The 27647-nt window shown below is 46.8% G+C and overlaps 2 protein-coding genes across 4 annotated transcripts in view; one reads left to right on the top strand and one right to left on the bottom strand.

The window, feature by feature from the left end:
• NME7 (NME/NM23 family member 7) overlaps positions 1-5629 on the bottom strand; it is a 339877-nt gene extending 334248 nt beyond the window's left edge. The window contains exon 1 of the mRNA XM_077294850.1: positions 5509-5629. Coding sequence (XP_077150965.1) covers positions 5509-5511 — 3 coding nt within the window. The 5' untranslated portion in view covers positions 5512-5629. The remainder of the gene's footprint in view (positions 1-5508) is intronic.
• A 9-nt stretch (positions 5630-5638) lies between these two features.
• Positions 5639-27647, top strand: part of BLZF1 (basic leucine zipper nuclear factor 1) — a 34537-nt gene continuing 12528 nt past the window's right edge. Inside the window, exons 1-3 of one of the 3 annotated variants that reach the window (XM_077294848.1) lie at positions 5639-5726; positions 24586-24637; positions 26012-26436. In XM_077294848.1, the coding sequence (XP_077150963.1) occupies positions 24631-24637; positions 26012-26436 (432 nt within the window). In that variant the 5' untranslated portion in view covers positions 5639-5726; positions 24586-24630. Of the gene's footprint in view, positions 5819-24581; positions 24638-26011; positions 26437-27647 lie in introns of all 3 variants that reach the window. The other 2 variants (XM_077294846.1, XM_077294849.1) reach the window with 2 other exon arrangements.

Here is a 27647-nt window from a genome sequence, read left to right as displayed (position 1 = left end):
CGTAATGCGGTACGCTGTTGCGTTCTAGTTAGTGTCATTCGTGCTGATATTAAGCTATTGAGCCAGCGCAGAATGACACGTTTCTGCGTTCTAAATGAGAAATCTATGTGTGTTAGTGCGCCTGCGCAGTGTGGTACGCTTTTGCGTTCCAGCTAACGACCGTCTTGTTGAGACTTAGCTATTGAGCATGCGCCGACTGACACGCATTTGCGTTCCAAGTGAGAAGCTACAGAGCATGCGTGTAAGGACACGCATTACCGTTCCAAGCAATAAACGCTTATGGTAAGAAAGTGGCACTTGCGCAGACAGGAGTTCCGGGCATTAGGGTTGGGACCCGGAAGTGATTCTAATTGCGGACATCGCAGGACGCTGATTCGACATGAGGAGGAGGTTAGGCTTATAAGGCAGAGTGTATATGACATGCACAAGGCTGTTATGAACAGGTGGTTAAGGACGGACATTGTTCCCCACTACGATATCGACAATCTCCTCTGAAGTAATCTATCCTCTTACCTTTCACTCAGATAAGTTTTCTATTTCTCTAGTATGTCTCCTGATGAACTGACCTCAGGGAAACGCGTCGAGATAAGCATACTGAGACTAGCATTTTTCTGTGCTGTGTTATTTAGGACACTGTTGTGTTGTGTTATTTAAGACATTGGGGATTTGATGTAAATTACTTGATTTGCATGTAGGGGCTTTGGTGTATTTACACTAAGTGCTGTACGCTCGGCCTGCCTCTTTATATATATTTTTTTTGGACGATTGGCAGTCTTAAGGCTTACTAGGGCCAGACTACGAGAGCGGGGGCGCCATTTGCGCAGGATATCTAGGGTGCCAACCCCCGCAGGCAGGTAGTGAGCATCTAGGCACAGTGTATTAGGTTATAGGCCGATTGGGGTTACGTGCAATTATAGTGCGTGTCATTGAAAATTATTACAGCACTTTTGCACTTTATTATTACCCAGTGCCCCTTTTATAGGGTATATTATCTGTTTGTCTGTTTGATTGCTCTGCTGTTTGTCTATCTTCTCTCACCTGAGGGTTTTTTAGGGTGAGTTAGGGGAGCCTACGTTGAGCGGGGGCGCCATTGCGCAGGTTTTCATAGGGTGCCAACCTCCGCAGCAAGGTAGGGGCTAGACAGTGTGATATTAGGGACTCCTTGCACCCTGTATCTTTTCTACAGCCAAACAGTGGATGTTTTTTAGGTCGTGATTGTTGTTTTTATCTTTAAATACAATAAATGTTATGTTTTATTATATAAGTATTATCTGATATTTAGTGCTGTAATTCGGTGAATTATTTGTCTCTTTTGGGCACTTTGATATATATTTTTTCTGTGATATTTTTCCCAAAGAATACTGCCAAAATGGTAACAAAGTCAATGTTTTGGAGTGACCATCACAAAGCCCTAATCTGAATCCTATTGAAAATTTATGGTCAAAGTGGAAAAGGCAGGTGTGAGCAAGGCGACCTACAAACCTGGAACAGTTACACCAGTTTTGTCAGGAGGAATGGGCCCAAATTTCAACCAACTATTGTGAGAAGTTTGTGGAAGGAGATCCCCAAACGTTTGACCCAAGCCTTTCAGTTCAAGGGCAATGGTACCAAATACTAATGAAATGTATGTAAACTTTTGACTTTGCAGTAAGTAATAAAAATGCCTTAAAACATTCTCTCTCTTTCTCTCATTATTCTGGCATTTGGGAAATATTAATAATTATGGTAATCCTAATTGACCTAAAGCGGAAAGGTTTATTCTGATTTCATGTCAGATATTGGGAAAAACATGCAGATGTGTCTTTTTATATATAGTGTATGGAAACTTCTGGTTTCAACTGTATATGAGTTTTGGGATTTTGTTCTGAGGAGTGATGAAACAAAAGAGTAACATTTTTGGCATATGCATCAACGTTATGGCTGAAAAAGTAGAAATGAAGTATATGCAGAAACAAACATACTGCCTACACTGAAGCATAGTGGTGGCTCGGTGTTGCCTACATTGAATCATGGAGGTGGCTCAGTGATGCCCTGAGACTGCATTGCTTCCTCTAGCACTGGAAACCTGCAGCATGTGGGGGGTAGGATGAATTCAATCAAGTATCAGGAAATCCTAGAAGAAATCCCATGCCCTCCGTGAACAAGCTTAAGGTGTCATTGGACCTTCCAACAGGAAAATGATCCCAAGTATACTCCAAAGTCCACCAAGGCCTGGTTTCAGAGGTTCTGGAGAATTTCCAGCTGTTCATCACAGTTGCCTGACTTGAACCCCATAAAAAATATTAAAGGGCCACTGTCACCCCCCCCCCAGCCGTTATAAACTAAAAGAGCCACCTTGTGCAGCAGTAATGCTGCAGTCTAACAAGGTGGCTCTTTTAGTTTTTGATTCATTTATTACCTCAAAAAAGCGTTTTAAAAATTGGCCACACATACCAGATATTGTACCAGGAGGCGGTCCGAATCGTCCTCTATGAATCTCCCAACTGCCGTCACTCTTCTCTTCAGGGCCGATGGTACCCGCCCCCTGAGCGCTGTTATCTTCTGAAATCCGGCGCCTGCGCTGTGCGTGCCTGCCTGGGGCCTGCGCAGTGTTCATTGTCAGTGCGGCCACACTGTTGCTGAATCCTGGGAAGGCGGGGGAGCTGGGGAGCGTCTAAACAGCGCAGTGCGCATGCCCAGGAACCCCAGCCCCGCACTGTGCATAATGAATAACAGTGCGGGGCGGGGGATTCAGCAACAGTGTGGCCGCACTGACAATGAACACTGCACAGGCCCCAGGCAGGCACACACAGCGCAGGCGCCGGATTTCAGAAGATAACAGCGCTCAGGGGGCGGGTACCATCGGCCCTGAAGAGAAGAGTGACGGCAGTTGGGGGATTCATACAGGACGCTTCGGACCGCCTCCTGGTACAATATCTGGTATTTGTGGCCAATTTTTAAAACGCTTTTTTGAGGTAATAAATGAATCAAAAACTAAAAGAGCCACCTTGTTAGACTGCAGCATTACTGCTGCACGAGGTGGCTCTTTTAGTTTATAACGGCTGGGGGGGGGGGGTGACAGTGGCCCTTTAAGTTGAATATGAAGAAGGCAGTTGCAGCACACAAAGCCATGACCTGGAGATAATTTCTCAGGAACGCTGCCAGAACCTGGTGTCTGACTATGCATCCTGTTTGCGGCAAGTTATAACAGCTGGTTAACAAGTGCATTACTAAGTACTAAAGACACTTGTGATGAAGGGGTGAATAATTCGGAGACTGCAGTAGTCGTTAACAGGGGCTGTTTCTGATGTATTTGGAGGCACCACTTGTCATTAGCTGTGATCAGATATGGAAGTTGTTCTTGTCTGATTTATTGTAAACTGCAAGAAGTTTTCAAATGTTACTAATAAACTTAATTTCCGGAGTTGGGTAAATCATTTTCATTACAACCAGTGCTGTGGAGTCGGAGCCTATTTTGGTGGAATCGGAGTCTGAGTCGGTGTCATGAAAATTGAGGAGTCGGAGGTTTGGCTTACTGACTCCACAGCCCTGATTACAACTACAAAAGCAATGCTTCTAATGGTCCACAAAACCTGCGGTCAATGAATAAGGCAACTACTACCATATACACACACTGTCCACTATAGTGGGATTCATCAAAGCTTTTTTACCGGATTTCTGGTGAAGAAGAGTTGACATTCGCTACTCCACATATCTTACTCCAGCATACGCTGTTTTTGTGTCACCAGGTAAAAAGTGGCCAGCTTTTGTTCTCTTCAGCACTTTTGATCCACTGATGGCCCTGATTATGCATTAAATGCATATATTTTGGGTGAAAAATCATTTTTGCAATTGGGTTTCTTAAACATTTTGCATTGTTTGCCTTCCACAGCCCTTGTGTTGCACTGTTTATTACTGGCTGCAGAACGAGTCATCTGAGAATCAGTCAGTGCGCTCATTCTGACTGGAGACTATATAAATCTTTTACCTGTCCTTTTCAGAACTCTGCTGTGCTGATTAATGAAAACAAAACCATAGAAAAGCCATAGAGACAGAAGAGGCTGCAGGGGCGACCACAGAGACAGAAGAGGGTGCAAGGGCGGCCACAGAGACAGAAGAAGGTGAAGGGGCGGCCACAGAGACAGAAGAGGGTGCAGGGGCGGCCACAGAGACAGAAGAGGGTGCAGGGGCGGCCACAGAGACAGAAGAGGGTGCAGGGGCGGCCACAGAGACAGAAGAGGGTGCAGGGGCGGCCACAGAGACAGAAGAGGGTGCAAGGGCGGCCACAGAGACAGAAGAAGGTGAAGGGGCGGCCACAGAGACAGAAGAGGGTGCAGGGGCGGCCACAGAGACAGAAGAGGGTGCAGGGGCGACCACAGAGACAGAAGAGGGTGCAAGGGCGGCCACAGAGACAGAAGAAGGTGAAGGGGCGGCCACAGAGACAGAAGAGGGTGCAGGGGCGGCCACAGAGACAGAAGAGGGTGCAGGGGCGGCCACAGAGACAGAAGAGGGTGCAGGGGCGGCCACAGAGACAGAAGAGGGTGCAGGGGCGGCCACAGAGACAGAAGAGGGTGCAGGGGCGGCCACAGAGACAGAAGAGGGTGCAGGGGCGGCCACAGAGACAGAAGAGGGTGCAGGGGCGGCCACAGAGACAGAAGAGGGTGCAGGGGCGGCCACAGAGACAGAAGAGGGTGCAGGGGCGGCCACAGAGACAGAAGAGGGTGCAGGGGCGGCCACAGAGACAGAAGAGGGTGCAGGGGCGGCCACAGAGACAGAAGAGGGTGCAGGGGCGGCCACAGAGACAGAAGAGGGTGCAGGGGCGACCACAGAGACAGAAGAGGGTGCAGGGGCGGCCACAGAGACAGAAAAGGGTGCAGGGGCGGCCACAGGGACAGAAGAGGGTGCAGGGGCGGCCACAGGGACAGAAGAGGGTGCAGGGGCGGCCACAGAGACAGAAGAGGGTGCAGGGGCGGCCACAGGGACAGAAGAGGGTGCAGGGGCGGCCAAAGAGACAGAAGAGGGTGCAGGGGCGGCCACAGGGACAGAAGAGGGTGCAGGGGTGACCACAGAGACAGAAGAGGGTGCAGGGGCGGCCACAGAGACAGAAGAGGGTGCAGGGGCGGCCACAGAGACAGAAGAGGGTGCAGGGGTGACCACAGAGACAGAAGAGGGTGCAGGGGCACAGACAGTATATATATTTGTGTGCCCCCTTTATGCATCTGTAACAGAAGCTGCGGCTTGCTGCTCTTGAGGTGGAGGTGGGCACCCTACTAGCGGACCCCAGGTTGCACCAACAGTCCGGCTGCCCCGGCTCCTAGTTCTGATACTGGACTGAGGGCTACCAACTGGAAACGACCAAGGCTGAAATTGGATCAGAGATGGTTTAAAAAAATTGTAACATTGTAGACAATCCCTTTAATTACTTAGTGCTCATCTCAAGAACTGTGCCATACACAGAGTGTCCTCAGCTGTGGGGTTGGTGTCACCCTGTGTACCCCCACTGCCACTATAGGAGGGTCCAGCACTCACCATGCTCAGCTCCTCTCTGCTGCCCTGTTGTCACCCGGCACTGGACGCCAACAGCAGTTGTCTCCCTGGCAACCACCAGACACCGGAAAGGAAACTAGCCCCGCCCAATAGACGCACAGCGTCCAACAGACGCACTGAAGCCTCCCGGAAGTGACGCACGGCTACGCTGACGGCGTGCTGCTTATAGCAACACTGCGCTGACGTCCCCCCGTGGACACGTAAGTCCTTCTGCGACCCTAGGGAGGCTCTCGGTGTCCCCTCTGTCGGTAATAGCGGCCTGTCAGTCTGGGCGCCGGGACTTCTCCTCAGTGTTAGTTCCGGACCCTCCAGGACTCCGTGGCTCCGAGTGTAGTGATACCACAGCGGCCGCTCCTCACAGTGATGCTTGCTGTGCTGGGCATTGGGTATCGCTGCTTCCAGGGGATGTCTAGGCTTTATAAAGACATGCCCATAACCCATGGGGGGCGCCATCCCATATACAGGGCGACTGGGGTCACCGCTCCGCACCTGCTGGGACTGACAAGCCTTACTACTGAGAGCACGAGCTTTGTCGTTTCCTCTGATCTATGTTCTCACACACACACACATATATATATATAATTTTGTATAATGTTGGGAAAGGTACCACTTTGGTTCCTTTTTGGGGAGGGGGATTTTGCTTTAATAACTTTTTCAATATATATATACTAGATGGAGACCCAATGCTATTGCATCGGGAGGGCAGTAATGTCGCGATGGGGGCAGGCTTTGCAGCAATGAGAGTCTCTGCCCCCATGTGCGCAGCCCCGCTCTCCACTCACCGTCCCGCATTCTCTCTCAGCAGCCCCGCTCTCCACCCACCCTCCTACATTCTCAGCAGCCCTGCTCTCCACTCACCGTCCCACATTCTCAGCAGCCCTGCTCTCCACCCACCATCCCGCATTCTCTCTCAGCAGCCCCGCTCTCCACTCACCGTCCCGCTCTCCACTCACCATCCCGCATTCTCTCTCAGCAGCCCCGCTCTCCACTCACCGTCCCGCTCTCCACTCACCATCCCGCATTCTCTCTCAGCAGCCCCGCTCTCTCTCAGCAGCCCCGCTCTCCACTCACCGTCCCGCATTCTCTCTCAGCAGCCCCGCTCTCCACCCACCCTCCTACATTCTCTCTCAGAAGCCCCGCTCTCCACCCACCATCCCGCATTCTCAGCAGCCCTGCTCTCCACTCACCGCCCCGCATTCTCTCAGCAGCCCCGCTCTCCACTCACGTCCCGCATTCTCAGCAGCCCCGCTCTCCACCCACCCTCCTACATTCTCTCTCAGCAGCCCCGCTCTCCACCCACCGTCCCGCATTCTCTCGCAGCAGCCCCGCTCTCCACCCACCATCCCGCATTCTCTCTCAGCAGCCCCGCTCTCCACTCACCGTCCTGCATTCTCTCTCAGCAGCCCCGCTCTCTCACAGCAGCTACACTCACCGTCCCGCATTCTCTCTCAGCAGCCCCGCTCTCCACCCACCCTCCTACATTCTCTCTCAGCAGCCCCGCTCTCCACTCACCGTCCCGCATTTTCTCTCAGCAGCCCCGCTCTCCACCCACCCTCCTACATTCTCTCTCAGAAGCCCCACTCTCCACCCACCGTCCCGCATTCTCTCTCAGCAGCCCCGCTCTCCACCCACCATCCCGCATTCTCTCTCAGCAGCCCGCTGTCCACTCACCGTCCCTCATTCTCTCTCAGCAGCCCCGCTCTCCACCCACCCTCCTACATTCTCTCTCAGCAGCCCCGCTCTCCACTCACCGCCCCACATTCTCTCAGCAGCCCCGCTCTCCACTCACGTCCCGCATTCTCAGCAGCCCCGCTCTCCACCCACCCTCCTACATTCTCTCTCAGCAGCCCCGCTCTCCACCCACCGTCCCGCATTCTCTCGCAGCAGCCCCGCTCTCCACCCACCATCCCGCATTCTCTCTCAGCAGCCCCGCTCTCCACTCACCGTCCCGCATTCTCTCTCAGCAGCCCCGCTCTCTCTCAGCAGCTCCACTCACCGTCCCGCATTCTCTCTCAGCAGCCCCGCTCTCCACCCACCCTCCTACATTCTCTCAGCAGCCCCGCTCTCCACTCACCGTCCCGCATTTTCTCTCAGCAGCCCCGCTCTCCACCCACCCTCCTACATTCTCTCTCAGAAGCCCCGCTCTCCACCCACCGTCCCGCATTCTCTCAGCAGCCCCGCTCTCCACCCACCATCCCGCATTCTCTCTCAGCAGCCCGCTGTCCACTCACCGTCCCTCATTCTCTCTCAGCAGCCCCGCTCTCCACCCACCCTCCTACGTTCTCTCTCAGCAGCCCCGCTCTCCACTCACCGCCCCGCATTCTCTCAGCAGCCCCGCTCTCCACCCACCCTCCTACATTCTCTCTCAGAAGCCCCGCTCTCCACCCACCGTCCCGCATTCTCTCTCAGCAGCCCCGCACTACACCCACCATCCCGCATTCTCTCTCAGCAGCCCCGCTCTCCACTCCCCGCATTATCAGCAGCCCCGCTCTCCACCCACCCTCCTACATTCTCTCAGCAGCCCCGCTCTCCACTCGCCATCCCGCTCTGTCCCTCCGCAGCCCCTGTGTCCATTGGCCGTCCTGCTCTCTACCTCAGCAGCCAAGCTCTCTACCCACGTCCTGCTCTCTCCCTTAACAGCCCTGCTCTCCACCTGCCATCACGCTCTCTTCTTCTGCAAACCCGCTCTCCTCCCGCTCTCTCCCTCTGCAGCCACGTCGCAGCGGGGGGTCAGGCGATGACCTGGTGGTACTGCGCAAGGGCCTGGTGCCACGAGCGGGTGCCATATTGGAATACCCATCACTTGGGTATTCCAGTATGGCAGTCGTCGAACTTCCGGTGCGGTGGATTGTGGGATTTGAGGACGTCCAGATGCAAGTGGATGACAGACAATTTAGGCAATTATATAAATAGATTATAATATTTTTCGCAGCATGTCAATTCTTTGTGCAGATTTCGCAGCGTTTTACACCTGTTCCATAATTGAAATCCGCACATAAACTGCACTAAATCCGTGTGGAAAAATCCGCAACGTGTGCACATACCCTTAAGATCCAAGGATTGTACAAAAACAAATCATACCAAGAAGAAACATTTCACAACATACTCCACCATTAATGTCACCTGTACAAATTCGTTGAGAAGCAAACTGAAATCATTTTGAGTGGGGGGAATAAAGTATCAAAAATAAAATAATGTGGTTGCACAAGTGTGAACACCCTCTTGTAATTAGGGATGCAGCTGTGTTCAGAATTAGGCAATCACATTTAAGCGCATCTATATATATAAGAGGCATCTTGATTACTCGCTAATCCCGCCCCCTGCACAGTAGCTCCACATCACCACACATAATCCCGCCCTCCACCCCATTACCACACACAATCCCGCCCCCCACCATATTACCACACACAATCCGCACCACATCACCACACATAATCCCGCCCCCCACCACATCACCACAGATAATCCCGCCCCCACCACATCACCACACAATCCCGCCCCCCACCACATCACCACAGATAATCCCGCCCCCCCCACCAGATTACCACACATAATCCTGCCCCCCACCACATTACCACACATAATCCCGCCCCCCACCACATTACCACACATAATCCCGCCCTCCACTCCATTACCACACACAATCCCGCCCCCCACCATATTACCACACACAATCCGCACCACATCACCACACATAATCCCGCCCCCCACCACATCACCACAGATAATCCCGCCCCCACCACATCACCACACATAATCCCGCCCCCCACCACATCACCACAGATAATCCCGCCCCCCCACCAGATTACCACACATAATCCTGCCCCCACCACATTACCACACATAATCCCGCCCCCCACCACATCACCACACATAATCCCGCCCCCCACCACATCACCACACATAATCCCGCCCCCCACCACATCACCACACATCATCCCGCCCCCCACCACACATAATCCCGCCCCCCCACCAGATTACCACACATAATCCCGCCCCCCACCACATTACCACACATAATCCCGCCCCCACCACATTACCACACAATCCCGCCCCCCACCACATTACCACACACAATCCCGCCCCCCACCACATTACTACACATAATCCCGCCCTCCACCACATTACCACAGATAATCCCGCCCCCCACCACATCACCACACATAATCCCGCCCCCCCACCACATCACCACACATAATCCCACCACATCACCACACATAATCCCGCCCCCCCACCACATTACCACACATAATCCCGCCCCCCACCACATTACCACACACAATCCCGCCCCCCACCACATCTCCACACATAATCCCGCCCCCCACCACATTACCACAGATAATCCCGCCCCCTACCACATTACTACACATAATCCCGCCCCCACCACATTACCACAGATAATCCCGCCCCCACCACATTACCACAGATAATCCCGCCCCCTACCACATTACAACACATAATCCCGCCCCCACATAGCACCACACACAATCCCGCCCCCACATATCACCACACACAATCCCACCCCCCCAGCACATCACCACACATAATCCCACCCCCCCACCACATTACCACACATAATCCCGCCCCCCACCACATTACCACACATAATCCCGCCCCCACCACATCACCACACATAATCCCGCCCCCCACCACATCACCACAGATAATCTCGCCCCCCACCACATTACCACAATTATTGATATTAACTTCATTTTCAGTTAATTTACCCCCTGCGTAAGCACTATTGAATGTTGTCATTATTTACTTTAGTTTAATCACCAGCAGCGTTAATTAGATAGCAATGAGCGTGCCGAGCGTTAGCTGGCTGGAAACAGCTAGTGTTAAATAGTTGTAATTACACAGCTGCCATTTAATGTTAATCGGAGTAAATCCATGTAACGTTTAGCCTTTCTAGTAGGGTTTTTCTGACATTTTCTTAGTTGCATTTTACAGCAAAAGCAATGATATGTGAATTACTTACAACACATTTAAGGGATCTCATTCTTTAACACCTTCACTATCTTTGACGTAGATATAGCTATTAGTGATGAGCGAATATACTTGTTGCTCGGGTGACCTCCGGAATTTGTTAGTGCTCGGAGACTTAGTTCTCGTTGTCTCAGCTGCATGATTTACAGCTGCTAGCCAGCCTGAGTACATATGGGGGTTGCCTGGTTGCTAAGGAATCCCCACATGTATTCAAGCTGTCTATCAGCTCTAAATCATGCAGCTGAGGCAACGAGAACTAAGTCTCTGAGCACTCACAAATACTCAGAGATCACCCGAGCAACGAGTATACTCGCTCATCACTAATAGCTATTCGTCATGGTTGGGAAGGGATTCCCTACCTATGACGTGTAGCTACGTCATGGCAATCACGCGGAGCACAGGATCTCCGCCGGGTGCTCAACATAAGTTAAAGCCGAAACCCAGTTCTCGCAGGCAGGGTTGGTCCCTGCACCAACTCTGGTTGTTTAACCCCCTAGATACTGTAACCGTGGACTGCTGATGAGCCTGTTGGACCATGTCAGGAGCATGGTCTAAGTTGCTGGTGATTGTCAGTGTAAAGCCACATTCACACTATCAGTACTGAGTCAGTATTTTACATCAGTCTTTGTTCCTCTCCCAGTTTTAGCTTACAAGCAGAGGAAAAGTATAATAGAAACACATTTACCAATTCTGCATTTTTGACCCATTCCTGGTTTTGGCTTACAAATACTGATGTAAAATACTAACCAAATACTGATAGTGGGACCGTAGCCTAAGGCTACTTTCACATTAGCGTCGTGCACTGTACGTCGCAATGCGACGTTGCAGTGCACCGACGCATACTGTGCAAGCGCCGCACAACGGGGGCAGCGGATGAAGTTTTTCAACGCATCCGCTGCCCCATTGTGAGGTGCGGAGGCGGAGTTCCGGCCACGCATGCGCGGTCGGAAAAGACGGGAACGACGCACCAAAAAACGTTACAAGCAACATTTTTTGGTGGCGACGGTCCGACGCAATCGTCGTGGCAATGCGTCGCACTGCGTCACTAATGCAAGTCAATGGCTAAAAAAATGCATCCAGCAAGCACTTTTGCAGGATGCGTTTTTTCTCCAAAACGACGCATAGCGACTTGCAGTGCACGACGCTAGTGTGAAAGTAGCCTAAGGCTGCCGTCACACTAGCAGTATTTGGTCAATATTTTACATCAGTATTTGTAAGCCAAAACCAGGAGTGGGTGATAAATGCAGAAGTGGTGCATATGTTTCTATTATACTTTTCCTCTATTTGTTCCACTCCTGGTTTTGGCTTACAAATACTGATGTAAAGTACTGACCAAATACTGCTAGTGTGATGGCAGCCTAATACTGATAGATATAATGCATTGCAGTGCACAAGCATTGCAATGCATTATATCAATGATCAGAGTACTAAAAGTTAACCCCTTCATGACCTTGCCGTTTTTTGCAATTCTGACCAGTGTCCTTTTATGAGGTAATAACTCAGGAACGCTTCAACGGATCCTAGCGATTCTGAGATTGTTTTTTCGTGACATATTGGGCTTCATGTTAGTGGTAAATTTAGGTCGATAATTTCTGAGTTTATTTGTGAAAAAAACGGAAATTTGGCAAAAATTTTGAAAATTTCGCAATTTTCACATTTTGAATTTTTATTCTGTTAAACCAGAGAGTTATGTGACACAAAATAGTTAATAAATAACATTTCCCACATGTCTACTTTACATCAGCACAATTTTGGAAACAAATTTTTTTTTTGCTAGGAAGTTATAAGGGTTAAAATTTGACCAGTGATTTCTCATTTTTACAACAAAATTTACAAAACCATTTTTTTTAGGGACCACCTCACATTTGAAGTCAGTTTGAGGGTTCTATATGGCTGAAAATACCCAAAAGTGACACCATTCTAAAAACTGCACCCCTCAAGGTGCTCAAAACCACATTCAAGAAGTTTATTAACCCTTCAGGTGTTTCACAGCAGCAGAAGCAACATGGAAGTAAAAAATGAACATTTAACTTTTTAGTCACAAAAATGATCTTTTAGCAACAATTTTTTATTTTCCCAAGGGTAAAAGGAGAAACTGGACCACGAAGGTTGTTGTCCAATTTGTCCTGAGTACGCTGATACCTCATATGTGGGGGTAAACCACTGTTTGGGCGCACGGCAGGGCTCGGAAGGGAAGGAGCGCCATTTGACTTTTTGAATGAAAAATTGGCTCCAATCTTTAGTGGACACCATGTCGCGTTTGGAGAGCCCCCGTGTGCCTAAACATTGGAGCTCCCCCACAAGTGACCACATTTTGGAAACTAGACCCCCCAAGGAACTTATCTAGAAGCATAGTGAGCACTTTAAACCCCCAGGTGCTTCACAAATTGATCCGTAAAAATGAAAAAGTACTTTTTTTTCACAAAAAAATTATTTTAGCCTCAATTTTTTCATTTTCACATGGGCAACAGGATAAAATGGATCCTAAATTTTGTTGGGCAATTTCTCCTGAGTACACCAATACCTCACATGTGGGGGTAAACCACTGTTTGGGCACATGGTAAGGCTCGGAAGGGAAGGAGCGCCATTTGACTTTTTGAATGAAAAATTATCTCCATCGTTAGCGGACACCATGTCGCGTTTGGAAAGCCCATGTGTGCCTAAACATCGAAGCTCCTCCACAAGTGACCCCATTTTGGAAACTAGACCCCCCAAGGAACTCATCTAGAGGCATAGTGAGCACTTTAAACCCCCAGGTGCTTCACAAATTGATCCGCAAAAATGAAAAAGTACTTTTTTTTCACACAAAATTTTTTTAGCCTCAATTCTTTCATTTTCACATGGGCAACAGGATAAAATGGATCCTAAAATTTGTTAGGCAATTTCTCCTGAGTATGCCGATACCTCATATGTGGGGGTAAACCACTGTTTGGGTGCACGGCAAGGCTCGGAAGGGGAGGCGTGCCATTTGACTTTTTGAATGGAAAATTAGCTCCAATCGTTAGCGGACACCATGTCGCGTTTGGAGAGCCCCTGTGTGCCTAAACATTGGAGCTCCCCTACAAGTGACCCCATTTTGGAAACTAGACCCCCCAAGGAACTTATCTAGATGCATAGTGAGCACTTATAACCCCCAGGTGCTTCACAGAAGTTTATAACGCAGAGCCGTGAAAATAAAAAAATAATTTTTCTTTCCTCAAAAATGATTTTTAGCCCAGAATTTTTTATTTTCCCAAGGGTAATAGGAGAAATTGGACCCCAAATGTTGTTGTCCAGTTTGTCCTGAGTACGATGATACCCCATATGTGGGGGTAAACCACTGTTTGGGCGCACGGCAGGGCTCGGAAGGGAAGGCACGCCATTTGGCTTTTTGAATGGAAAATTAGCTCCAATCATTAGCGGACACCATGTCGCGTTTGGAGAGCCCCTGTGTGCCTAAACATTGGAGCTCCCGCACAAGTGACCCCATTTTGGAAACTAGACCTCCCAAGGAACTAATCTAGATGTGTGGTGAGCACTTTGAACCCCCAAGTGCTTCATAGAAGTTTATAACGCAGAGCCATGAAAATAAAAAATAATTTTTCTTTTCTCAAAAATGATTTTTTAGCCCACAATTTTTTATTTTCCCAAGGGTAATAGGAGAAATTGGACCCCAAAAGTTGTTGTCCAGTTTCTCCTGAGTACGTTGATACCCCATATGTGGGGGTAAACCACTGTTTTGGCACACGTCGGGGTTCGGAAGGGAAGTAGTGACGTTTTGAAATGCAGACTTTGATGGAATGCTCTGCGGGCGTCAGGTTGCGTTTGCAGAGCCCCTGATGTGCCTAAACAGTAGGAACTCCCCACAATTGACTCCATTTTGGAAACTAGACCCCCAAGGGAACTTATCTAGATGTGTAGTGAGCACTTTGAACCCCCAAGTGCTTCACAGAAGTTTATAACGCAGAGCCGTGAAAATAAAAAATGTGTTTCCTTTCCTCAAAAATATTTTTTTAGCCCAGAATTTTTTTATTTTTGCAAGAGTAACAGGAGAAACTGGACCCCAAAAGTTGTTGTCCAGTTTCTCCTGAGTACGCTGATACCCCATATGTGGGGGTAAACCACTGTTTTGGCACATGCCGGGGCTCGGAAGGGAAGTAGTGACGTTTTGGAATGCAGACTTTGATGGAATGGTCTGCGGGCATCATGTTACGTTTGCAGAGCCCCTGATATGCCTAAACAGTAGAAACCCCCCACAAGTGACCCCATTTTGGAAACTAGACCCCCCAAGGAACGTATCTAGATGTGTGGTGAGCACGTTCAACCCCCAAGTGCTTCACAGAAGTTTACAACGCAGAGCCGTGAAAATAAAAAATCATTTTTCTTTCCTCAAAAAAGATGTTTTAGCAAGCAATTTTTTATTTTCACAAGGGTAACAGGAGAATTTGGACCCCAATATTTGTTGCCCAGTTTGTTGTGAGTACACTGATACCCCATATGTGGGGGTAAACCACTGTTTGGGCACACGTCAGGGCTCAGAAGGGAAGTAGTGACATTTGAAATGCAGACTTTGATGGAATGGTCTGCGGGCGTCACATTGCATTTGCAGAGCCCCTGATGTGCCTAAACAGTAGAAACACCCCCCACAAGTAACCCCATTTTGGAAACTGGACCCCCCAAGGAACTTATCTAGATGTGTGGTGAGCACTTTCAACCCCCAAGTGCTTCACAGAAGTTTATAACGCAGAGCCGTGAAAATAAAAAATAATTGTTCTTTCCTCAAAAATTATGTTTTAGCAAGTAATTTTTTATTTTTGCAAGGGTAACAGGAGAAATTGGACCCCAACAGTTGTTGCCCAGTTTGTCCTGAGTACGCTGGTACCCCAAATGTGGGGGTAAACCACTGTTTGGGCGCACGTCGGGGCTTGGAAGGGCGGGAGCACCATTTGACTTTTTGAACGCAAGATTGGCTGGAATCAATGGTGGCGCCATGTTGCGTTTGGAGACCCCTGATGTGCCTAAACAGTGGAAACCCCTCAATTCTAACTTCAACACTAACCCCAACACACCCCTAATCCTAATCCCAACTGTAGCCATAACCCTAATCACAACCCTAACCCCAACACACCCCTAACCACAACCCTAACCGCAACACAACCGTAAACCTAATTCCAACCCTAATCCTAACCCTAATCCCAACCGTAACCCTAATCCCAACCCTAACCACAACTGTAACCCCAACACACCCCTAACCCTATCCGTAACCCTAACCACAAGCCTAATCTTAACCCTATTTCAAACCCTAGCCCTAATTCCAACCCTAACTCTAATTCCAACCCTAACCCTAAGGCTATGTGCCCACGTTGCGGATTCGTGTGAGATTTTTCCGCACGATTTTTGAAAAATCTGCAGGTAAAAGGCACTGCATTTTGCCTGCGGATTTACAGCAGATTTCCAGTGTTTTTTTGTGCGGATTTCACCTGCGGATTCCTATTGAGGAACAGGTGTAAAACGCTGCGGAATCCGCACAAAGAATTGACATGCTGCGGAAAATACAATGCAGCGTTTCTGCACGGAATTTTCCGCACCATGGGCACAGCGGATTTGGTTTTCCTTAGGTGTACATGGTACTGTAAACCTGATGGAAAACTGCTTCGAATTCGCAGCGGCCAATCCGCTGCGGATCCGCGGCCAATCCGCTGCCAATCCGCTGCGGATCCGCGGCCAATCCGCTGACAATCCGCTGCAGATCCGCGGCCAATCCGCTGCGGATCCGCTGCCGATCCGCGGCCGATCCGCTGCGGATCCGCGGCCGATCCGCGGCCGATCCGCGGCCGATCCGCTGCCGATCCGCTGCCGATCCGCTGCGGATCCGCGGCCGATCCGCTGCGGATCCGCGGCCGATCCGCGGCCGATCCGCTGCGGATCCGCGGCCGATCCGCTCTGTGCGCACATGCCATAACCCTAACCCTACCCGTAACCCTAACCCTACCCCTAACCCTACCCCTAGTTCTAACCCTAGTTCTAACCCTAACCCTAGTGGAAAAAAATATATATATATTTTCTTTATTTTATTATTGTCCCTACCTATGGGGGTGATAAAGGGGGGGGTTTATTTATTATTTTTTTATTTTGATCGCTGTGGTAGAACCTACCACAGCGATCAAAATGTACCTGTAACGAATCTGCCAGCCTGCAGATTCGGCGGGCGCACTGAGCATGCGCCCGCCATCTTGGAAGATGGCGGCGCCCAGGGAGAAGACGGACCGACTACGGGAGGATCGGTAAGTATGAGGGGGTGGTGGGGGGGTGGATCGGAGCACAGGGGGGGGGATCGGAGGACGGGGGGAGCGGACAGGAGCACGGGGGAGCGGACAGGAGCACGGGGGAGCGAACAGGGGGACGGAGGGGGGTACCGGACAGAACGGAGGACTGGGGAGGAGATCGGGGGCGGTGGGGGGGGCCAGAACATGATTTCCAGCCATGGCAGATGCTATTGCAGCATCGGCCATGGCTGGATTGCAATATTTCACCATTTTCATAGGTGAAATATTGCAAATTGCTCTGATTGGCTGTTGCACTTTCAACAGCCAATCAGAGCGATCGTAGACACGTGGGGGCAAAGCCACCCCCCCTAGGCTGAAGTACAACTCCCCCTCTCCCTGCAGATCGGGTAAAATAGGAATTAACCCTTTCACCCGATCTGCAGGGATGCGATCATTCCATGACGCCGCATAGGCGTCATGGGTCGGGAGGGGGTTAAAGTCCCATACAGACTGACTAAAAAGTAAAAAAAAAAAATAAATCACAAAATAAGAAATATTATACCAATAATTTATGTAAAAAAAAAGAACACATATTTGCTATTCTCTTGTCAGGAATAACCCAATCTATAAAACAGTCACATTAGTTAATCTCTTCAGTGAACACAGTAAAATAAAAATGAGGGAAAAAGCCTTTGCTTTTTCATCATACCACCCCCAAAATGGTGGAATAAAACTCGATTAAAAAGTGGAAGAAAAAAGAAAAGGTATAGCTGAAAACGTCATCTTGTCCTGCAAATTACAAGCCACCATACAGTTCCGTCAGTGGAGAAATAAAATGGCTATAGCTGTCAGAATAAAGTGATACAAAAACAATTATTTTTTCTATAAATAAGTGTATCGCTGTAATCATACTGACTCAAAGAATAACGATTCCTTATCAGTTTTACCACACTACAAATGGAATAATAAAAAACAATTCCTGACTTAAGGTGGGGTTACACTAAACAACTTACCAACGATCACGACCAGCGATACGACCTGGCCGTGATCGTTGGTAAGTCGTTGTGTGGTCGCTGGGGAGCTGTCACACAGACAGCTCTCTCCAGCGACCAACGATCAGGGGAACAACTTCGGCATCGTTGAAACTGTCTTCAACGATGCCGAAGTCCCCCTGCAGCACTTGGGTAACCAGGGTAAACATCGGGTTACTAAGTGCAGGGCCGCGCTTAGTAGCCCGATATTTACCCTGGTTACCATTGTAAAAGTAAAAAAAAAAAAACACTACATACTCACATTCTGATGTCTGTCACGTCCCCCGCCGGCGTCCACAGGGTTAAAACTGCTTTCGCAAAGAGCGCTGCTAATGCACGCGCTGCTGCCCAGAGCTTCCCTGCACTGAATGTGTCAGCGCCGGCAGTAACAGCGGTGACGTCACCGCTGTGCTCTGCTTTACGGCCGGCGCTGACACAGTCAGTGCAGGGAAGCTCTCGGCCGGAGCGCGTGCTTTAGCAGCGCTCTTGCCGAAAGCAGTTTTAACCCTGTGGACGCCGGGGGACGTGACAGACATCAGAATGTGAGTATGTACTGTTTTTTTTTTTTTAAACTTTTACAATGGTAACCAGGGTAAATATCGGGTTACTAAGCACGGCCCTGCGCTTAGTAACCCGATATTTACCCTGGTTACAAGTGAACACATCGCTGGATCGGCGTCACACATGCCGATCCAGCGATGACAGCGGGTGATCAGCAACCAAAAAATGGTCCTGATCATTCCCCAACGACCAACGATCTCCCAGCAGGGGCCTGATCGTTGGTCGCTGTCACACATAACGAGATCGTTAGCGGGATCGTTGCTACGTCACCAAAAGCGTGACGTTGCAACGATATCGTTAACGATATCGTTATGTGTGACTCAGCCTTTACTGTTTTTTTGTTTGTTTGTTTTTGTTCATTCTGCCTCCTAAAAATCAGAATAGAAAGTGATCAAAAAGTGTCATGTGCCTGAAAATGGTAACAATAAAAACATGAACTCCTGGCAAAAAACAAGCCCTCACATTACTCTGCTGGAAGAAATATAGAAATATTATATGTTTCAAAATATGACAAAAGCTTTTTTATAGTGTGTGATAGCAGCCTAACATAAAAAATGATATCAATCTTGTATTGTTGTAATTGTACCCACCCAAAGAATAAATTTTTCTAATCATTTATGCCGCACGAGGAACGGCGTAAGAAAATAAATACAACCAGTTGTTGAACTGCTGTTGATTTGTTTATTCTGCCTTCAAAAGATTGCAGTAAGGCTCTGCTCACATTTATCCTGCGCTCTATGCTGGGCGCTTACACAGGGGTTTCTGTGTAAATCTCTGAATTACATGATTCAGGTGGAGCCCTCAGTGGAAGATTCCCTATAATAAGGCAGATGGAGACACTGTGGACACCGTCTGGCCTATGATCCGGCGGACAGTTTGCACAGTTTGCACTTCTGAAAAAAAGGAAACCACTGAACAGGCCAGACAGAGTCCAGAATAACTGCTGCCTCATTATAGGGAATGGATCCCAACATTCACTACTGGTTGTTTCTGGAAAACACTCATGGAGTTAAAATTGTCATTACACCTGTAGATAAATTTCCAGAGGGGGCTAATTTCTAAAATGTGTTCATTTGGGGGAGATTCTGCTTTTATGGGTTGCGGATGCCATGTCACATTGGCAGAACCCCTGAGGTGCCAGAAAAGCAGAGCACTCCCATAAGTGACCCCATTTTACAAATTAAACCTCTCAATTAATTCATCTAAGGCTCCAGTGATAATATTGACACCATAGGTGTGTCGCAGAACATTATACCATTGGACGATAAACAGTATTACACAGAATAATTTTCTTTTCGTTCCAGAATTTACATTCTCACACAGGAAAATCGGTAAAAATGGCACCAAAATTTGTCACACAATTTTTGCTGAATGTGGCATTACCCCATATGTGGCTGTAGGCCTCTTTCACACTTCAGTTGTTTGGCGTCAGTCTAAAACCGTCATTTTCCTCAAAAAACGGATCCGTTTTTTTTTTTCGATGGATCCGTTTTTTTCCCCATAGACTTGCATTAGCGACGGATTGTGACGGATGGTCGTCCGTTCCATCCGTCATGCGACGGATCCGTCAAAATTTAGCGGACGTCATCTAGACATTGACGGTCATTGCAACGTTTTTTGTCTCCGTTGAAATGACGGATCGCGACGGATCCGTCGCGTCCGTCATTCCATAGAATGGCCACCTATGGGCGACGGATCCGTCGCAACCGTTATTTCGACGGATCCGTCGCCCCAATCCGTTTTTTCAATTTTTTTCAATTGCGCATGCTCCAAAAAGTATATACAACCCCCGAGTAACGGATCCGTCAAAAAAATGGATCCGTTACATCCGTTTTTTCAACAATTGTGACGGATCCGTCGATCCGTCACTTTGTCGGAAGTGACTGACGCCAAACGACTGAAGTGTGAAAGAAGCCTAAGCTACACAGCAAGACTTGGGAGGGACAGAGCGGTATTTGACTTTAGGAGCACAGATTTTCCTAGAATAGTTTGTGGACTCCATATACAGAGCCCCTAAGTGCTAAACAAGCAGAATTCCCCCTCTAAGTGACCCCATTGTGGAAATTATACCCCTCCGTGAATTTATCTACAGATCTAGTGATGATTGACTCCACGGGTGTTTTCCAGAAACAGCAGCAGTGGATGTTGCTGAGTGAAAATAACAAATCAGCTATTGTAGTTCCCCGTACATTATGCTCAGCTCGGGCTTGTGGAGACATGCACCCCATAAATTAAGCAGACTCTCATCATTACAGAAATACCAAACATGTGGATGCTAAATATGGTTTAGGCACACTAGGGCTCAGGAGGGAGAGGGCAATTTGATTTTGGAGTGCCGAGTTTGCTGGATTTCTTTTGGGATGTGAGGAGCCAGAGTGCTATTCCAGATCCTTTTTGCTACCAGTAACCTGGAATCTTCCTATATTTCCATTGACAGATGAAGTACCTGACCGGGGACTTGCTTTTTTTGTGGATTGAGCTGACGCTTTTGTTAGGAGCATTTTACATAACATTTGGGATCACATATGGCGCTATACGCAGTGTTCTTACATCGGGATTTTCATCTAACTATCCAAGTGATGTGATTCCGATGAAACTCTTCCTACCTCTTCCGACAAGCCTACAACCTGCAGTATCCACCGATCGACCAAACCACTGCACGACCAGCTCTTCCCTCACCTACTGTATTCTCACCCGTCCCTTGTAGATTGTGAGCCCTCGCGGGCAGGGTCCTCTCTCCTACTGTACCAGTCGTGACTTGAATTGTTTAAGATTACTGTACTTGTTTTTTATGTATACCCCTCCTCACATGTAAAGCACCATGGAATAAATGGCGCTATAATAATAACTCCCTGTTTGATTCATTCACTATAATGAGGCACAAGAGCAAAAACCACCTTAGATATAGAAACCAGAAAATTTTGAAGCTTTGGAATTCATTTGAATAAGCCTTTATTTTAAGAAATGGCAAAAATATATTAAAAAGTATATATAAAATAAATATTATAAAAATTGTATGAACATGCATATGAAACTACCGCAGGAACAGGAAAAAATGTACCCATATACAGAATTGTGCCCCAATACCTATTTTATATATATAAAAAATTAATATAAAATTCCTCAAATTTTCATTTGATCACGCTGTGTGCGTAATAAGGTGCAAAAGATTAGAAAGTGCAAAAAAACTGTGTTAAAAAATATATATTGTAGCATTAAATCTGTGAACAATCATATCACACTTCCAAAGTATTGTGCAAAATACGCAATAGCAGCTATCAACAAAAATTATATTGTAACATTAAATCTGTGAACAATCATATCACACTTCCAAGATATTGTGCAAAATACGCAATAGCAGCTATCTACAAAGCCAAACCAAATCGTGCACAGGGACAATTCTAACGAAAGTGCAATATATTAAGATAGTTAGCACCCCATATCTATAAGAGGTGCCAGAGTGCCTAGTGCCTGAAACAATGTGCAAATATCGGACAAATGTCCACACACAGCGGTGTAGTGCTACAGGAAAAATACCGCAGCAATTACCTGGGGTTGTATTGGGTCCTGAGCCTGCGGGCGCCCGACGCGCGTTTCGGATTAATTCCTTCGTCAGGGGGTTTCAGAACTGCACAAAACTGTGACCTTCCACGCTTTTATGCATGCCTAAGGCTGCTGTCACACTAGCAGTATTAGGTCAGTATTTTACATCAGTATTTGTAAGCCAAAACCAGGAGTGGGTGATAAATGCAGAAGTGGTGCATATGTTTCTATTATACTTTTCCTCTAATTGTTCCACTCCTGGTTTTGGCTTACAAATACTGATGTAAAATACTGACCAAATACTGCTAGTGTGACGGCAGCCTAAAAAGACGGATACAGCCAGATCACAGGTCCTATGGTGTCCACAATGCCTCCATCTGTCTCATTATAGGGAATTATCCTTCGGGAGTTCCGTCTTAATGGCATATCTCAGAGATTTACACAGAAATCCCGATGTAAGCACTCAGCGTATAGCGCAGGATAAATGTGAGCTAAGCTTTACTGCGATATTTGGGAGGTAGAATGAACAAATCAACAGCAGGTGAAGAATTGGTTTTATTCATATTTTTTACGCCTTTCCTCATGCGGCATAAGTGGTTAGATGACTTTATTTTTCGAATCGGTGTGATACCAGATTTTTATAGTTTTTTATGTTTGCTGTCGCACACTAAAAGAAGCTTTTTTTTTTCAAAAGCAAGTTTTTGCATCACCATATTTTGAGAGTTATTATTTTTTAATGTTGCTGCCGGCAGAGATATTTGAGGGGTTGTTTTTTGCGGAATGAGTCAGTTTTTGTTGGTACCATTTTCTATCACATAACATTTTTTGATCACTTTCTATTCTGATTTTTGGGAGGCAAAAACCAGTAATTCAGGAATTGTTTTTTGAGAGGTTTTTTTATGCCGTTCACCGTGTAAAAGTGATAAGGCAGTTATTCTTCGGGCCACTACAATTACAACAATACAACATTTATATTTTTGTTTTGTTTTGCTGCTTTTACACAATAAAAACAATTTTATTAAAAAAAATTATTATTTTTGCATCTTGTATTTATTTCTCCACTGACGGAAATGTATGGTGGTTTGTCATTTGCGGGACAATATGATGTTTTCAGCAATACCATTTTTATTCACATTTGACTGTCAATCACGTTTTATTCCACTTTTTATTCTGCAGCATGATGAAAGAGCTTCGTTTTTTTTGCCATGTTTTATTTTTTATTTTTTTACGGTGTTCACTGGATTGGTTAACTAGTGGGCCAATTTTACATATTGAGTCATTTTGGATGTATGTGTACTTTGTTTAATTTATTTTTAAATTTAATAATGATTGCCATTTCTAGATGTGCTGTTCTGATAGACTCCGGCCCAAAAAGACTGAATGCTGTCAAAAGTTCAAAGGTTACTTTTACAAAGTATAAGTTTATGGGTGGTGTGCGCATGATTTTAGCACTTTGATTTTCTTTTTTTCCACTTGAATAGATTTCAGTTTTTTCAATAGATTTGTACAGATAAAAAGTGTAAAACCTTCTGAAATGGTATGTTTGTTTGTTGTTTTTTTTTGTCATTCTCGTTAATTGTTACACTTTTGTGTCTTTGGTTACTCACTCTCCTTTTTTATCTAAGTTTCCAATGTGGGGATTAGTGAAACTCAGGCAGTGCCTAGGTCCAACATTATTTATATAAAAATATGTATCTGCTTTATTCTAAGTATATTGATACTTTTATTTAGATGTTTCAAGATTTCAGACATCTTCTCATTCCTGCTGTCTTTATCCATCAAGTATCTAGATAACACAAGCTGCTGGCTTTTACAGCCTAACCTAAAATGAATGTGTTGGTTCTCGTATGTACCAGTATCCCCACCCTCTGTAGATCCAAAGTACCAGTTTACAAAGCAGATGTCCATTTTGGGTGAACAACCAGAGACACAGACTCGTTACATTATGAGAGGCTCGGCACTTTCCCCTCACCCATATACCGTACCTCTCATACAGTTGCCTGGTGCCAAATGTGTGCACGGACTGTGGGGGGGGGGGAACCACATCTCAGTCCACTATTGACTTCAGGGCTACCAAGGTTTCTCCAGGCATGATATTAGGTCTCCTGCCAGTAGTGGCGGTAACAGTGGACGTAAAGCAGAAGTCTGGTTTGGTGTGAGGCTCTATAATACTGAAAGTGTCTCTTGCAAAGTTCTCTTTTGTGGTTGTATTATTCCCTAGGAAGCAATGCCTTTTGCCATCACTTAGACTTTGGTTGGGAGATGCAGCTCTCTTCATCATGGGAGAAGCACTTCAAAGAGTTACTAAACTTTTGATAATTTTTTTTAGGCTTTTTTAATTGGCTTCTGATCAATGAGGGTCTGAGTCCTGATCGATGGAAAGCCTATTGAACCCATACTCTACTCTTTGCACCTCTCAACAGTCTTTTGAGTGATTGTTGGGGATCTAAGGACCCTGACCAGTAAATTCAAGGGCCTAATAAGAGGAAAAAAATTGTCAAAATTTTAGTTGCTTCTTAATGGAGCTGATCGTAAAAGCAGCAATAACTGATTAAATTGAAGATCAGGTAAAAAGGCATACAGTTATGATAAATGTTTATCTTTAGTTACAGTAATTCTTGTGTACCAAAGCAGATATGTATCCATTTCTTTGTCATTTTAATAGAAAAACATTTTTTTCTTTCAGATAGGAATCGGGCTAATCGGTCAGTTGGATAAAACTGCGTGAAGACACCATGACAAGTAAGTATTATAATGGTATTTTTTACGTCTTTCTTTAGCTTGTGTGTATATTGCTTGTTTAGTGCACATGGCCCCACTAAGGCAGGTTTCACACTTCTGAGTTTCCTGGTCTGTACTGTGACCAAGATGCATGAACAGGCCGTGGGTTTCCTGTCCCAAACTCGGCAGCCTTATATACGCCTGTCAGGCTGCCAAGTTCATGCATCATGATCTGGACATGTGAAACAAACTTAAAGCGGAAAACAATTGCATCATTTTGCACTTCTTAGCAGTCTTTTGAGCGATTTTTGGGGACCTAAGACCCCGACAAGTAAAAGGAACCTGTCACCTCCAGAAAAGCTGTTTATCTGCAGATATAATTGTAATCTGTAGGTAAATAGCATTTAAATCATGATAGGCTTGTTTAGTGGAAGCATGCCTACATGGAGAAATGAAGTGATATTCTCCCTGCAGCTGCTCACTTGTAGTCATTGGGGCGGTGCGGGGAGCTGGAACAGTCACGGCTGTCAGTGAGCTCTGTAATCGCTCCTCCGGCACCTCCACTGTAGTCTGCTCTGTACAGACACCATGTCAATCAGTGTGGAGGGAAGTGATGACAGCGTGCTAATTGTGTAGTGAGGGGTGACTCCCTGCATTGCAGCCAATAACTGGAAGCAAATGACTACAAGGAGAATATAACTTCATTTTCTCCCTGTAACCGCGCATCCAGTTAACCAGCCTAACTTGGTTTAAACTATATTGACCTGCAGATCACCATTATATCTGAAATAGCGGCTTTGTAGAAGATAGAATTCCCTTTAAAAACATTATAGCAAATGAGCAAGTTATCTCCTGTCCACAGGATATGTAATTACTTGTTGATGACTTGAGATTCCACTCTTGGGACCCTTTAAGATAGAGATCTGGGGGTTTGTGAGGCCCTACCTGAGCATAGTGGCAGATCAGCATGTTCAAATGTGGTCAATTTATTGTCTGTAGGACTGTTGGAGATATCTTGGAAGGCCATATTCACCAGAATTTAAAATGGAGCATCATAGGATGTCCAAGGGCACATGGATTCGTAAAAAAATGGTGATTAGCCCTATTGTATGGTTATGTGAACCTTTATAAAACATCACATGGATGGGGAAACACTGTCCTGTGAATATTGCCAACTGAGTGTAGGTATCAAGCCTGTCAACTAGCTTCACAAGATAATCGTCATTGACAACAAGTTGTGAAAAAATGAAGCCCTGGAGACTGAGATATTGTTATATCACATGGTCCTTTCAAATCTGTGGGTCAAGCTCCAATATGGAGCACAAGGAAATTAGTAACTGAGTGGAAATAATTTTACTATTTTTGTTACATTGAATTTTTGTATTCTTTCTTTAGCCATGTCCGCTTCTCCACCGATCCGTGGGACCGGGGATGGGATGGAAACACAGACTTTAAAATCTGTAGAAGTCACTTCATCGCACTCAAAAACTGCTCACAGCCCAAAAAGAAAAAGTTCACCAGCACCGTCCATAAGTCCCGGTGTACTTCAGCTGGGCAAAATACAGACAGAAAAAGCAATCGAGATAGAAGCAGTTCGTCTTATCATCCCAAAATCAGCAATAACCCACACCGTTCTGACTAAGCAGGCGAAATCACACGAGGCCAATGGACATAGTAAAGCAGAAGTGGTGGGCTGTGTCACTGAACCATGGAAACAACTCTCCGAAATGAAAAGCACTTTGGAAAAAATGAAGAATTCAGAGAGGAGATTGCTACAAGATAAAGAAGGTCTCTGTAACCAGCTGAAGGTGCAGACTGAGGTAAGAAGCTGTGTATAGGAGGCCTCCGCAGCACAGAATAAAGAGACGTGACGCTGCTTGCCTGGAGCTCGTAACTCTTTAATGGCGGCTTGTAACTCTAATTTCACTGCCTGCGTCTCGGTAAATATTCAGTAACCTCATCAGTCATACAAAATAAATCTGCTTAGTATAAAACTGTGAAGAGATGATGGGAAAGAGGGGGATGCTGCTGCAGCTCCTTAGTGGACCACGGTGTGAGGAAGAGGTCTCAGAAAGGGCAGGCGAGCTCAGATCACAATTCTTAATTCTTTTCAGCAGGCGTGGAAATAGAAAATTGACATTTACAGAAACCAGCAAAGGGAAAATAAATGCAGGTTACATGTACAAGCGCTGGCTGTGACTTTAATATTTTAACACGCAGTCTCCGGTTCTTCTCTCCCAGATCTATGGCCATTCAGTAAGCCTTCATGGCTCTTATGCACATTGAACCAATCTCCAAAGCATTAGAGAGTGTCTCTATCAGTGACAAAATGAAGCTCCCGGGATGATCAGCTAAAATTGCTTTAGGTCTCTTTATCTGCGCACAGGCAAGCAGCCCCAGCCAGCCAGGCTCTTTCTATTATAGTGGCAGCTACGGGTGAAATATAGAATCGCATAACGACTATTCAGACAAATTACCATGTGCTTCATATAAAAATAGCTCCAGCACTTTATACAAAGCGACCCTCCTTTCTGGCACATCGGGGGGTCCCAACTAGGTGACCCTTCTATATGAGATCTATTTACACCGATAGAGTATGTGGGCAGGGACAGCCTACCCCAGACAGCTTCTGTTAATTCCAAGTCTTTGTACTAGCGCTCAATGCTATAGAACACCATTTTTAGATAGATATAATATAATAGTGCCCGGCTTCAGCGTTATCGCTGATCACATCACAGGGTGCAGTCAGACGGCCGTATAAATCGGACCAAGATGGGAATGCAGTGCACGGACTGGCCGGCGCTCTGCATGAAGCAGTCACCCTCTGGTCTGCAGCGCCTCCGGACAGTCTGCACTGCGTTCTGATCCCAGTCCTATTTCTACAGCGTCTTGACTGCGCCCTTATACCGTAGCATACCCATAGGCCTTACATGGTAGATGTATGTCAGCAGTGTCTGTCTGACAGCTGTTCACCTGCACACTTTTTGTGTATAGGTAGATGCTCACTGTGGGTGGGAGAGTGTGAAGCTTT

The sequence above is a fragment of the Ranitomeya variabilis genome, chromosome 3 (assembly GCF_051348905.1).
Source record: "Ranitomeya variabilis isolate aRanVar5 chromosome 3, aRanVar5.hap1, whole genome shotgun sequence".
In the NCBI taxonomy this organism is placed as follows: domain Eukaryota; kingdom Metazoa; phylum Chordata; class Amphibia; order Anura; family Dendrobatidae; genus Ranitomeya; species Ranitomeya variabilis.
This window is presented reverse-complemented; position numbering and strand designations above follow the sequence as displayed.